At 39.2% G+C, this 13,963-nt stretch overlaps 1 protein-coding gene across 1 annotated transcript; it reads right to left on the bottom strand.

Annotated features, from left to right (window-relative positions):
* Nucleotides 1-3,937: 3,937 nt before the first annotated feature.
* LOC140933330 (TELO2-interacting protein 1 homolog) lies at nucleotides 3,938-13,564 on the bottom strand. The gene is made up of 8 exons (XM_073382863.1): nucleotides 12,355-13,564; nucleotides 11,106-11,311; nucleotides 9,649-10,018; nucleotides 7,550-8,268; nucleotides 7,216-7,464; nucleotides 6,234-6,407; nucleotides 5,178-5,483; nucleotides 3,938-4,708 (listed from the first exon to the last, which is right to left on the bottom strand). Exons 1-8 carry the CDS (start codon nucleotides 13,550-13,552, stop codon nucleotides 4,517-4,519), a joined length of 3,414 nt encoding a protein of 1,137 aa, XP_073238964.1. The 5' UTR covers nucleotides 13,553-13,564; the 3' UTR covers nucleotides 3,938-4,516.
* Nucleotides 13,565-13,963: the final 399 nt, after the last annotated feature.

Below are 13,963 nucleotides of genomic sequence, written 5' to 3'. Positions count from 1 at the left end.
TTTGGCCAAAATGAAAACCAATGACCTAGAACGCGGTTTAGTCAGTACACAGTGCAGGTACCGGTACGTGAATGACAGAAGGGTTTTTCTTTCCTAATTTCGGCTGACGTTTTCTTTCCTAATTCTTAGCCTGTGTCCAACTCAAAATGAAGCACTCAACAGTACCTCTATACTATTATATAAGAAATTTACTTTCATATCTTTTTGACGGCAAATATTTTACTGTGTACAGACCCTTCCCCTAAGTAAAAATCGGAGAAGCGCCCCTTCTCCGATTTTTACTGAGGGGAGGAATCGGGGGCTGTACACAGGCCACTAATTCTTGATGATTCGCGGCAAAGCGGCGACAGCGTGTCGCGAGGCACCTAGAAAAACTAAAAACCGTCCTTCTCGGGAGCTTTATCTACCATGCACACGATCCAGGCAAGAGGTCAACTTCCAAGAGGTCACATTCAGACGGCCATGACACAAAATCGGGGACAGTAAAAAAAGAGAGGTGGCGACCCAAAAAAGCTGATGTTAAATCTGTAAGAGTACCATTATGAAATGAAATATGGGCAACTAAGCTTAGGTTGGCTAAGAGTACCAACAAAGTGGTCATCAAAAAAATTAAGCAAATCCTTTTCCGTCTCAGGGTTTTACGTGAACAAGGAGAGGTCTCTTAGCACGTGAACCTTTTTTAGATATGACCTACATGTGAGGATACGTCTCGAATCAAAGGGATCAATGTTCTCTGAATCCATTAAGGTACCGATAAGGTATCAAAACATGGTGGAAGGCATAGCGGATTTCACTATCATCGCGAAAACAAAAAAACCTATGCTCTCCTGAATAAGTCGAACTTAATATACCTCTTATAAAAACAATACAAAACATTCAGCCGAAAGCTAACCAGCTCTTACTATATCTCATGAGGTCTCTGTCCAGTTGAGCTTAGGTAGTATGCAACTTCCGTTTGTAGTCTGGCGTTTTATTGTACGCCATATAACACGGGGATAGAAAAGCGCGTTTTCATGTTGTCCCGTGCACAGTGACAAAACCACCCATTGACACTGAGATTAAAGACATTATACGCCTTTAAAGAAATTTCAGAGCGACTAACGCGACAAAGTCTTAAATAAATAACACTATACATTTGCAACTTTTGGATATAAAAAATAGAACATGACTTTGGTACCAAATTACACTCATGCACACACATCATTCTTCAGTCACATATTCAATAAATATTAAAGAAGAAATATAATTATTAGTTTTTTTTTTACGGTTTGCTCCAAAATTTTTCATTTCTGATCTAGAGAAAGTAGATAATGAAAGTAAGTTTTCAGTGAATTCAACCGGAAAGAAAATTTTTGCTCTTCAGCAGCTTACCTCAGTTGGCAACTGAAAATCACTGAAGTTCTAACAGCTCAATGAATCTGCTCGAAGTACCTCATACCCTTGGCCAGAAGACGGGGATGTTTCCTTTGAGTCTCTGTTGCATTTTCTCTCCTTGATCTGTCCCGCCAATTCCCAAATTATTTTGCAATACGCAGGAATTTGTTTGTCATATGATAGCCACGCCACAAGCATGCAGCTTCCGTTTTAAGCGTGAATCAAATCACGTATTTGATAGAAGTCAGCTAGGGGCACTCAACGACTGTTTTCTTCAAAATAACTTTTCGGAGAATAAAGAAACTATTGCCTAGAATTTTCCATTACTTGAGGACGGTTAAAAATTTCTAGATGACCGCTTCATTCACGTACAATTTTCCAAGCTAATATCTAAGGATTCAAAAATTTGATGGAAAGAGGACTCTAACTTTCAAAATACGCGCGTTAAATTGCATCTAAAAAAATAATACCGAAGGCCTTGTAATTTCGAAAAGACTCAAGTTTTCCCCAGGATGACCGAACAGGTACTAGTTTTATAGTGCCGCTTAGAATGCATTTCTAGAGATCTAAAAGTACTCTGAACAGCCTGAAAAGTGTTTTCGATGTATTAAGGTTGGAATAATTAAACTGTGGTTGGGTGTAGCCTGGGACAGGCTCCGCAGGGCGGAAAAGGGCAAAAAAAGGGGTGAAATAGGAAAAACATTGGCGAGCGAAGCGAGCCGAGCGGTGGACCCCTCCTCAGACTATCGGTCGGCTCGCTTCGCTCACCGACTGTTTTTCGCGCACGCTAATTTTTTCCTCCCTTTTTCTCACATGCGGAGCCTGGTCCAAGGCTACGTGCCCCTGAGAAGTTCCACGACGTTTGAAGCCGTAGCCCGCGTTTAGCTCGCGTTTTGCCCGCGTAGCAAGCGTTTCTGTCAAACTCGCGCGGAAATGTTTGCTGCGCAGGCTCCGAGGAAAAGAAAACTGCATTTGTAGAACTCTTATAAATTATGCATAAGATAAGAGCGTTTTAAACATTTTGCACAAGACTTCTTGGACAGTATATATAATGTGTCAAAGTGGGACGTTTATTCTATAAAATGGCACTTCTCCCCATGTGAGGTCGATGAGTCGGCGTACTTCATTCTCTCTTGGCCGAGCTTAAATTTTAGCCCGGACATTGTTTGCCAACTCTCCACTCCAGGTGTCAGAAATGGGTACAAATTTTTTTACATATTAAATCTGTAGCATTTCGACGTATACCTTACAGTATTATGACCAAGGATAAATCGTCTATCCGATTCCCGTAACCGATGAAAGTTTTTGTCAAGTATGTAAATTAACGTTCAAATGCAGATTATCATATGATAGTACAAAAACTTTTTTTCGGGTAAATCCTTGGACAAGCACGAGATAAAAGGACACTGGGGTAAAGCGCATTCTTTCACGTTCAAATAAAGTAAAGGAATCATTTATTACAACAGTTTTATGGCGAGAAAACACAAACAACGGATCCAAATCTAGACGAGGCAACTTCAGTGCTAAGCCCTAGATGCAGATTATTTAAAAACGTTGGACCTAGTACACAGAGTACATACGAGAAAGAGTTTAACATTATTTTCAGCAAAGTGGGACCAATCTCCATTTACCACTTAGGTCGAATAGAAAATTATGAACTCAACCTTCCTATCTAAAACAAGTGACTTTCAACAGCAGTCTAAAACCCGGAGCGTGTGACTTCCATGTACCCGTGTCACGACCTTTTCACCGGACGAGCAATTTTGGCGCGCTTACGCACGAATTAAGAGTATCTTCTAAGTCCCACAAACCAGCCAGCCAAACCTACAGACCTGTAAAATATTTTGACCTTTTAATGACGTTTAGTTTTCCCTTTTCCAATCGTAAACTTCGAATGAGCTCATAAACGGAGGAAAGCTTTCATTTTCACGGGGGAAAACTACTCTGAAATTTATCTAAAAATAACTCGGTCTGTAAAACGTAAAACGCTGTGACATTAGCCTATTATGGGAGTTGCTCACTGCTAGCCTGAGTAGCAGGCGCTAGCAAATAAATGGGCGCAAAGAAAAAACGCGCGCGAGGGAGACACGCGTGTCTCCCTCGCGCGCGTTTTTTCTTTGCGCCCATTTATTTCCTAGCGCCTGCTACGCAGGTTATGGGCTCCTGGTTCAATCCTTGGCCACAGAATATTGGTGGTCAGTATTAGCACCAACGAAGAACACATGTGGAACAACTGTGCATTTACAACGTTGCATTCGGTACTGATCGTGAAAGCCGAAAACGCCATCAATATATTGAATTCGTGTTCCCTCTAACTCTCTCTGCCCCACGCGTGACGAACCCCTATTAACGTCTGCGTGGGAGGCTACCAGCTCTCATAATTTGTCACTTTAATGTGTCCTTTCCTCGAGCCTAATTAAAGGAGACCGCATTCAAAAAGAAACAGAGCAAGCGAAAAAGCTAACAATCACGCTGAGCGAACAACTTTCATCTGTAAGGCCAGTTAACATTTAAGATACTAGATAAAATCAGATACCTCTCTAAAATGGGCAGCTCATGTTGGCCCTTAGAGCGTGTAGCTTAGAGTGAGCTGCTTTAACACACGGTTGTTACAGAAGTCAGTTTTCAAATTAAATTGCCTGAATTTCCTCTGTCGTTAGAACAATTTCCCTCACAAACTAAAAAAAAAAAAGAATGACAAATATGGCAGCGGCCTCCCCACCTCCACACACAATTACCCCGTCTTTCCAACGAAACATAGCAGTGACCTGAAACGTTCCTCTAACCCTAATTAATCGGTGCTGTTAAATTCAAGATGTGCCCCGACTTGGAATAAAATTCCCTGACCTGTGACAGCCAGGTATTACATGCATGTTAGCAAGTTTTCCTGATTTCAAATGGTAATCCGTCGCAAAAGATTTAACTATCCATGTATAATGTTAATCAACCAAGTCCTTTACTTTCATACCGCTGATAACAGGGCAGTCACATTCCCTGGATACTTCTTGCTCTGGGGGCCGGACCCTGCTACACCTTGGTCTGTAGCTCAACAAGTTCAAATGTCTCATGAGCAAGTTTCTTGGAACAGAACAAGTCTTTCAAGCCCAACTAGATCAGATCGAACCAGCTTTACTGTGATCACTCAAATTGCAGACAGCAGAGCAGTCACATTCTCAGCATATTCCTTGCTTTGAGTGCCAGTCCCCGCTAGCTTGACAGGTTTGAGGGTTTCATGTGGAGGTGTTAGTTCTTCAGGACAATACAAATCGTTTAAACTCAGCCAGATAAGATCAGGCTCTACTGACGCAAAGTTGTTGAAGGTGGTGATAGCCATCTACAACAAAAACACAAGAAGACAAAACATTGCTTTGGCTATAAAATACTAAAAATTATTATATTCTTTTAAAAGGCGTTAATTTCCCACTTCAGAAATTCTAAGGGGAATGGATACAAGCTTTCTAGCCTTCTGGGATTTCTTGTACCCAAACGATCCCAGATATCATTGCGTTAAAAACTTTCCCTTATAGTTTTTGGAAAGGAAAGTACGTTTGGTCTAAGTAGCCCCGTCGTCGTTGTCGCCTTTTTTCGTTGCACAAGCTTAGCACCTTGTTGGGCAGGAGGTTGTTATCATCTTACTTCAAGAGTCACTGGATTTATTAATTTTGTAACTATGATTTGACTTTTCCTTTTTGCCATGGGAGGAGACATCTTAAGAAACGTCCTTCACAACTTTCTTCCACACAAAAATCTTCATTTCATCAAATCTTAACAAATATTTCTAAAAACTCTCAAACTACACTCACTTGCTGAAGTTCTTTAGGCTGCCGACAGCTTAGGTACTGGCTACAAGTCCACACCACAGGACTGAGACTAGCATCGACGACCTCCAGCTGTCTGCAAAGGCGGCCTAAGCTCCTCAATACAGCCAACTGTAGCTTGAATGCTTGAGACTGCGAGTAGACTGGGCCGGCTTTAAGGCTCACTGAGGCCTGTTTATCCAGGAACTGGATCATGGGAGGAATGGCATCTTTAACGACTCGGCGCTGCATGAAGGTGCCGGATGCTTCAGCCATTGTGCTCAGCACATTCACAGCTTTGATGTTTACTACCTGTTAAAATGTAGGAATAATGTAATCATCTGTGAACAACGCACGATTGAGGATGTTTTAATCTTCTCTTTGGTTGGGAAAGAGAGATAGAGATGCGCACCAATAAGAAAGGAATTAACGTAGTTATAAATATATAATCTTGGTGACCCAGCAAACACTGGTGACCGAAACACTTAGGATCTTTTAAGAACTCATTTTCAAGAGTTCATGTTTCAGAGCAAACTAGAATTTGGAAGTGTTTGGTGGTGCTTTGACATCAATATACCTAGCATTAGTGAAGCTCTTAACAACGCAATAAAATAGCCCTTATATTCATAATCAGCAACTCTAATTCATCACAGGTGAACAACCATTATGCAAAATTTTTCATTAAAACAATTAGGAGAACAAATAAGACATCCAGAAACACGTGGATGTGTTAAAGTATCCATTTGATTTCAAGATGGACACTCAATGTGATCCACGCTGTATAAATAGCTCCTTTTGCACACTAAGAATTCTCTTCGTTTTCGACTTATTTATACTTTTCATGGATCGAGAATTGCCTATATTTACAGGATTAAAGTATCGCAACTGATCATTTGTGGAATACTTCTCCAGTCCTGTCTTTTATAACCTTTGTAAAAGTGGCAGAATAAAAGATGCAAAGATGTTATTGTATCAGCAACATTACTATGACCTCAGTTTAATTATAGAAAGAAACAATGAACATAAAATGTATTGAGACCAAGGTGAGCAAAACTAGATTACCTGTTCATTGTCTGTAAATCTTTTGACCATTGGTGGCCATACACGATGAATCATGGGCAGAAGCTGATCTTCGGACTGTCTTAGAGCAAGGACACCAGCTTCTATTGTTTCCAGGACCAGCAGACGCAGCCATGGAGACTTTGATGACAAGAAGTGTACACATTTCTCCAGTACCTACACATGAAGGTATCATAGAATATAATATAGCGCAGCATATACTAGCATAAACCAAGAGTCATTTTCATCACCCAAAAAAATTTTCAAGAAGCACGATTAATGATTTTTTTAGTTATTACTCATTAATTAATTCAACCATTACGAGTTATTTGATTACTTGCTTTATAAATTCATTGTAATAATAAGTGTAATAATTTCACATTGTCACTTGATCTTGAAATACGGCTTTACCGACCTACAGGTACAGGAATTTATTGAGAATTTAAACAATTTGTCTCACAGTATTTCTGTAATTCCAAAAACTTCACTTACCGATGATGCAATTGAAGTTAAGTACATAATTTACTAGCCCGATAGCAAAATCCACTAGCCCCAGGCTACTGGACATGACTTTCTCTGGACGCTGATCATAGAGAAAGAATTAGCTAATAACCTTTAGTGTTGTAGATGTTTTGTCTAGGTAAGGCTAGAAAGTGAAATTTGTAAGGAGTTTAAGGGTAATGCAGTGCATGTAGCCTCAAAATCCAAACTGCTAAATCCACTGGAAAGCTCTATTTTACAATAATTGTACAGAACACTACTGACATTAAAAACCTGTCCTGCAACAAACTTGCTAGTCCAAAATCTATTCATAAAATCCATAACGAAAATAGTAACAAAAACCGGTTGTAGATTGCTAAAACACCTGGCTACGCCTCGTGTTTTATGCACCTTTATTTCTATAATTGGAATGAAAGATTTAAGTATGGAAAAAAAAACAGTGAAGCTGTGATAATGTTATTTGGAAAGTGTTCTCCATGCATACCTGTGTAATATATTTGACATGTGTTGGAATTTCAGGCTTCTTGTCTGGTGCAAATGAATCTTCCACTGCTCCCTCCCTCTCAGGTTCTGTTGTCAATGAATCGTCATTGTCACCATCCAGGTAACCCATTGAATGTTGCTTTCTTTTGTGATAATCCTCAAAAAACTGCCTTATTTCATCTGCCGAGAACACTTTTTCTTCTCCACCTGGTTGAGTTTGGTTTTCAATGTGATTGAAACTTGTTTTGTTCTTGGAAAGAAGATACAAAAATTTAACGTGAAAATAAAATGGGAAGAACTTTCTGCAAGAAATAGTAGGAATGAACATATTTTACCTTGTGAATGTTTTCTGCAGGTGCTTTTAAATCTGTTGCAGGAAACCACTTTCCTATCATCTGAACCAACACATTCAGTACTTTCATCAACAAATACAACAGCTCATCAGGATAGAGATCAATCACAGAAAATACATCCATGAGTGTGTCTTCAATAATGGACAATATACCAGGATTACTGTATTGGATCATGACTCTTAAAACACAAGGTGCTTGGCTGTTCATGAACACATATTTGAAATCCAAAGAAATTGAATTCACTAAGTAGTCTGCATTCTTTGCAATTAGCTCATCCACTGATACATAACCACAGCTCTGACAGATCTTTATAAGAGTCTCATAAGCGGAGCGACTAACAGCAGCATTATCACTGCCTAGCTTCGCCATGACAGGGTAAAGAACCTTCATGAGATAATGCTCAAATTGTGAGCCACACACCTTTGAAAACACACCAATTGCCTCTAACATTAAGCAGTTAAGCTGAATATTGCTGTTAAGGACTTCAAAGGGAAGCATCTTGATTGGCTTAGTGTCTTTTTTCCCTGAAAGAAAATCTTGTGGATCAGATGATGTTGGTTTGTGCAGCAGTGGAGGGTTGGAAGTCACAAGGTTCCAATTAACATCAGAAATGTACTCTGTGATTAAAATCTCTACAATGTCCTGTACTTCCAGTAGATTTCTCCCTTCAATATCAGCTTCACTTGTGGCATCTTCATTGCCTGTAAAAACATGTTCAAATCAAAGAACTTAAAACAGAAAATAAGTGAAGTTAAAAAAAAAAAACATGGTGTAATTACAATCAAACCCCACTTTACAGACACCTCATTATTACGGACAGTTTTCCCTGTCCTGCATGGGCCCTTACATTTTCAACCTGCTGAATACAGACACACTGTTAATGCGGACACTTTCAATGGCCCCCTGAGTGTCCATATTAACAGGGTTTCACAGTATACAGAAGAGAAATTTTGCCTCTTATTCTCCATTTTCCCAGTTTCCCCAATAATACAACTTGATTGCCACCCCAAATGTTGCATTTTTTTATTTCTCTTGGCTATTACAGTGGTCCCTGAAGACAATGCTTATATAAAATATTTGGGGATAAACAAGGTGTAGTATGGGGGATGTGGAAATAATTAGCTGTTGCTAGGAGTTATTAACAATAAGTATTCCTTGAGCCCGAATGGGCTCTGAGCCAATAGCCCATGAGGCCAAAGGCTGAATGGGCTATTGACTCAGAGGCCATGAGGGCGAGAGGAATAATTGTTTTATTAAAATCCAACTAGTTGGTCAAAAATGTTGAGAATAACAAATTTTTAGCTAGTTAATAGCTAGACTTAAAGCATTTTTTGCCACCAAAAAGCCCACGGTTTTCGCTACTTGGGGGCTATAACATATAGCCTAGTAGTAGCTCAACCAATCAGAACCCAGCATTGATAATAGACCACTAGCTGGATTTTACTAAATTGTTTTATTCTAAACCCCAAAACTTGCCTCATAGAAATTATTTCTCTAAAGAATGAGATTGTGTCTAGAGAAGGCTAAATATCAAGTTTAACAGGAAGAACAAAAATAAAAAGAAGCATGGAATTTCATCATTACTTAAATCTCAATGAACATACATGTACAGTTGCATTTTACTTTTAAGATCCATGTATTGTTTCAGAAACAACTACATGTACCTGCTCATAAAAGGTCAGAAATCAAAGAACCTGATCTGATTTGAAAATCAACACATTTCTGTTCCTATGATATGCAATTTACAGTGTATAACTTAGATCACTGCTTCTAATGATATGAATCATTCTATAGATTTACAGTTGAACCTCCGCTAACTGTCAGCCACCTCTCCACAATGGCTACCGGTACTTTTTTTTGTCCCAGCGGACAAAAAATCCACACATTGACTCTTGTGTAAAACCTCTCTACAACGGCCAACTCTTTACAATGGCCGCTTTCTTCCGTCTCCAAGGAGGCCGTTGTAGAGAGGTTCAACTGTAATCATATTTCAAAACTCTGTGAAACAGATTAATTTGAAGTCATCTCAAAAAGCACCTGAGATCAGTGATATAATATACCAGTAATGTGTGACCTCTTACCATTACAGGTAATAGTTTCTAATTTGATAACTGTGTTTCTGGAGGAACCAAACACAATCTCGGTCAGGATGTAAACAGCTTGCTTCTGGTAGAGCTTTGACTCATGAAACAAGTCCAGGAAATAATCACATATAAGTGGAAGGTTTCCATAGCAACCAAGCACATGGCATACTTGGTTGACAGCCACCATAACTTTCTCATCAGTGAAATGCTTGAAGCGGTATGTTGGATATTTACTCCCACTGAACTGGTCTGCTGGATAAGACATTGGATTTTCCCCTTTTGTTTCAGAAGGTGCAACTGCAGTTTCTGAAAAAGATGGTGTCCTTTCTTCTACAACCCCAACATCACCAACATCAAACTCTAGCACCTGCAATAACATTAAAATACACAGTTTATAAATTAGTTATAAACTGTAAGCTGAAATGTATTAGCATTAGAAGCTGACTCAATTTTTTCTCAGCAGTTTCTGAACACACATGTAGTTAGTAAACTTAAAAGTCCTTTATTTTTTCCTGATTGGTTATGCCATTTAAAAGGACTATTACTACCTGTTTGGCACAAAATTCAACAACACCAGTTGAAAATTCCACCAGCGACATCATGACAATTGACCAATAGGAGAGTGAGTGATATTGGACACCACTCCTGACACAGCATATGTCAATCATTTTTTCCCGCATGAATTTATTTAATATGATTCAAATTTATCCAGGTGAAACAAGTCGAGTATTAGCGACAATGCTGCTGAACCTCATTTTAAAACTCATTTTGCTTGCTTTCAAGAACTTACACTAATTATGGGAGGTCAACTTGAAGTTAGGTTACATAACTGGCCAAAAGTTTATGTTGGGAGCTCCTTATAACAATGTACTGTACAATGTAACTGTCAATTGGTAATATCAAGGTTCACAAAATTAACCCCAAATATTCTAAAATGTTATTGTGCTGAAAATGAAAAAAGCCAATCAAACATGAGATACATCTGTAGATGTACATAAACAACAAGCAGCATTCAAGCCTTAATGTCCCAAGAGTGACAAACATCAATTTTCTCCTAACAACATCAGTAGATCATCAAGAGTAAAGGTTACTAAATTAATTACTAAAGGGAGAATGCTTTGATCTTAGGCCAAATTCTCTTAACTATTCTTAAAAAATGTATGCAGATCAGTCTAGAGAATTTGTACATGTTGATCTTGGGGCGTAAAGGGTTTATTGGGGTTCCCTATACCCCTTTGCCAAACGCTTTCACCAAAAAATATTGAGAATTTTCATGCATCACAAATAATTCCTAAAATTTCTTCAAATTCACATAAAAATCTAGTAAGTAATATATTCATGTGCCATGAAAAATTGAAAAATAACATTATTTTAATTCACGGATTAATGTTTTGTATCAAGGACTCACCCGATCAAAAAAACAAAATTTAATTTTAGACACTAAGCTCTGTTACCTGCACCAGTGCAAGAGAAAGCCTCTTGAGATGTGAAGATGAATTCAGCAAACTGTTCAACCTGTTTCCAAGAAGGTTCATGTAGCCAAGGACAAGATTTAGACTTTGGATTTTTTTGGCATCATCAGCTGTTCTCATCAGTCTTGGAAGTGCTGTCAGAGTTGAATGAAGGTTCTCTTCTAGCAGTGCATTCAATGTGCTGGGACCTTAACAAATAAATGTGAAATGGTCACAAATACAGATTAAGTACCTGCACTGTAGACCCTCCCTTCCTTGAGGAAAAAAGTTTATAGGTCTCGACTGCTATACATGTATGCGCTCTCCTCCTCTCCAACTGTTTCCTTCAAATTCAAATTTCCAAACAACAGACTGTATGTGTGAAAAATGCAGTTAAATGCAGGGGGGGCGGGGGGGGGGTATATGGTTGGTCTATCAAGTTACTGCACTGTGGTTCAATGGTGCTAAAGGTACAAGATGAAGATGCACATGGGCTATATGACCACCATGGATGGAGGTGTTCCTGAATTCTGTAAAATGAGGCATCTGAGAGTATTGCAACTCCCCCACTAAATGGAATGCTAGTCTATCACAAGTTTTCCCCCCAGCAGTACAGCATGTGTGTCACTTACAAGAAGGGATACATAATGGAGCAAAGCTTCTTTTCCAAGAATGAAAAACAATAGCAAAGCTTAACCTGCAGGACCTACAGATCTTAAGTTTGAGGTACTCCCCCACCATGTCTCCACTATGTTTCAAGGATCCCAATAAAATCAATGGATGCCATTTCATTCATAGCACTTTCCCTACACACTGTCTGCCTTTCAAAGCCTTTTACCTCTCTGCTTATCTGTCCATAGGTATGGCTGAAAATAATTATGTTGGTAAATCTGCCTACATGCTGGTAAAGGGTTATCCTCCTTGCTTTAATGCATTACATGCCTCCACCACAATGGCTGTTTTCACACTAGAGACAGATTATCCATCTGAGACAGGTAATCTGTTGGATAATTCATGTCAGACAGATAATACGTACATCTTAATTTTGGATGGAGGAATCTGCCCGACTTTATCCATCTGTTTTTTCCCTAAATTTTGATGGATAATTGATTGAAGATGGATCATCCGTCTTATATGGATAATCCCTCTCTAGTGTGAATATGGCCAATTTTAATAGCACCTTCTCTTAACCTTAGAGGGTTACATGTAATACAAGTTGATCGTAAAACTAATTAACTTACATTTTTCTTACCATTTCCAATCCTCTTGGATAATTTTTGTAAGGTAGTTTTACTAACTGATGCAACTTGTAAATAATCGTCTTCGATCAAACCCACTAGTAAATCCACCATTGTAGAAACGCAGGTTTGTAACGACCCCAAACAGTTTGTAAACAGCTTGTCACAAAACTTGATGAGTGAAAGTCGCACTTTCCAGTTAGGATGCACAGAAATGATCTTCATCCTTTCCATGACAATTTTCAACTTCGATGCTGTGTCTCTAAACCAATCAGCAGTCCTGTTAACTTTCAAGCTCTGAATTTTATCTTGCTTTTCAGGGTTTGAGTCGGAAATGTTCGCCTTTTCATTCGCTAGTTCTCCAACAGAGTTCACTTCAGTTGTGAAAGAAAAAAGTTGTGAGATGACATCTTCATTCTCTGCTGGTTTAACTGGCATATACTTGTCATTCATCACAAGAGAGAGAATGTCACCCCAAAGTTCAACTGCTTGCATGACAACTGCATGTCCTTGCCTGGTGTCCCCGGTGATGACTCGACACAGAGACATTGATATTCCAGGAATAAAGGAGGCGAAGGTAAGAGACAATGAATCCTTGATTGCATTTTCCAATGCCTCTCTATCTTCATCTCGCTCTAAATGTTCACCACTCTTAGTTTCACTGCAGAAGGCAAGGTTAACCAGACAACCAAGAGCACTTAATTTTAAGTTTTTAGCTTTCTCCTTCTCAGCTAATGCAAGTAAAATACTGACTGAGTGTCCAAGGACAGGTAAATAACGTGGTGAAAAGAAAGCACCTTTAACAACCAGAGAAGTGTGTTGGATCAGACAAGACAGGCAATTTATGATAGCGAGTTTCAGTTCTTCTGGTATATCAGCAACTTGACCGAGACCATTATCTTTTGAATTCAGAAGCATACACAAATAACTAAAAATCTCTTCAAAAGTGCCCAGCTGGGAAACACAAGCGCGTGTAAACAGAGTTTCCATGCATCCAACAGCAGTTTCTTGCAATTCATTTGTAGCATTAGTGCTCTGTAGCGCAAGTTTCAGTGGAAACAGTACATACTCCACTAGCTGGGATAGATGAGTGGCATCTACAGTTCGTAGTTTGCATTCGAGATCCTTTATATTTTGAGGAGATGGCTCCTTCGACAACTTAATGCATATGGGACGAAGTTGTCTGAATGATTCACTTGGATCAAGGCCCATTTTAGCACCTCACGATCACGATCAGCTGCTCAAAGAAGCCGCCATATTGGATTTGAATAGCCAGTACTTCATGGAAACTTCACAAAGTTTTTTTGCATTCAGCGGGGTACGGACGGTCATACTGTGGGGTGAGGTGGAAAAAATGAGGAGGAGAGTGGAAATAAATATACTGGTCAAGCTGGAAACAAAAATATGACGGCTTTTGAACTTACCAAGATACTGACTTTTAATGGTTTGTTTGCAGCCAGAACTCTGTTCACTTATTCATATGACGGAAATAGCAGGATTTACCCTATCCCCACCCGGCCCCCTGTTAGCAGGCTAGACTGACCGCCAAGTGGCCCCCAGAAGCCTTTGTGGGTTACTAAATCTGATGCAAGGTGTATGAAATATTTATAATATAAAACTTCC

This window comes from Porites lutea, chromosome 4 (genome assembly GCF_958299795.1).
Source record: "Porites lutea chromosome 4, jaPorLute2.1, whole genome shotgun sequence".
Lineage (NCBI taxonomy): Eukaryota > Metazoa > Cnidaria > Anthozoa > Scleractinia > Poritidae > Porites > Porites lutea.
Note: the sequence above shows the minus strand (reverse complement) of the source record. Positions and strands in the feature narration are given on the sequence as shown.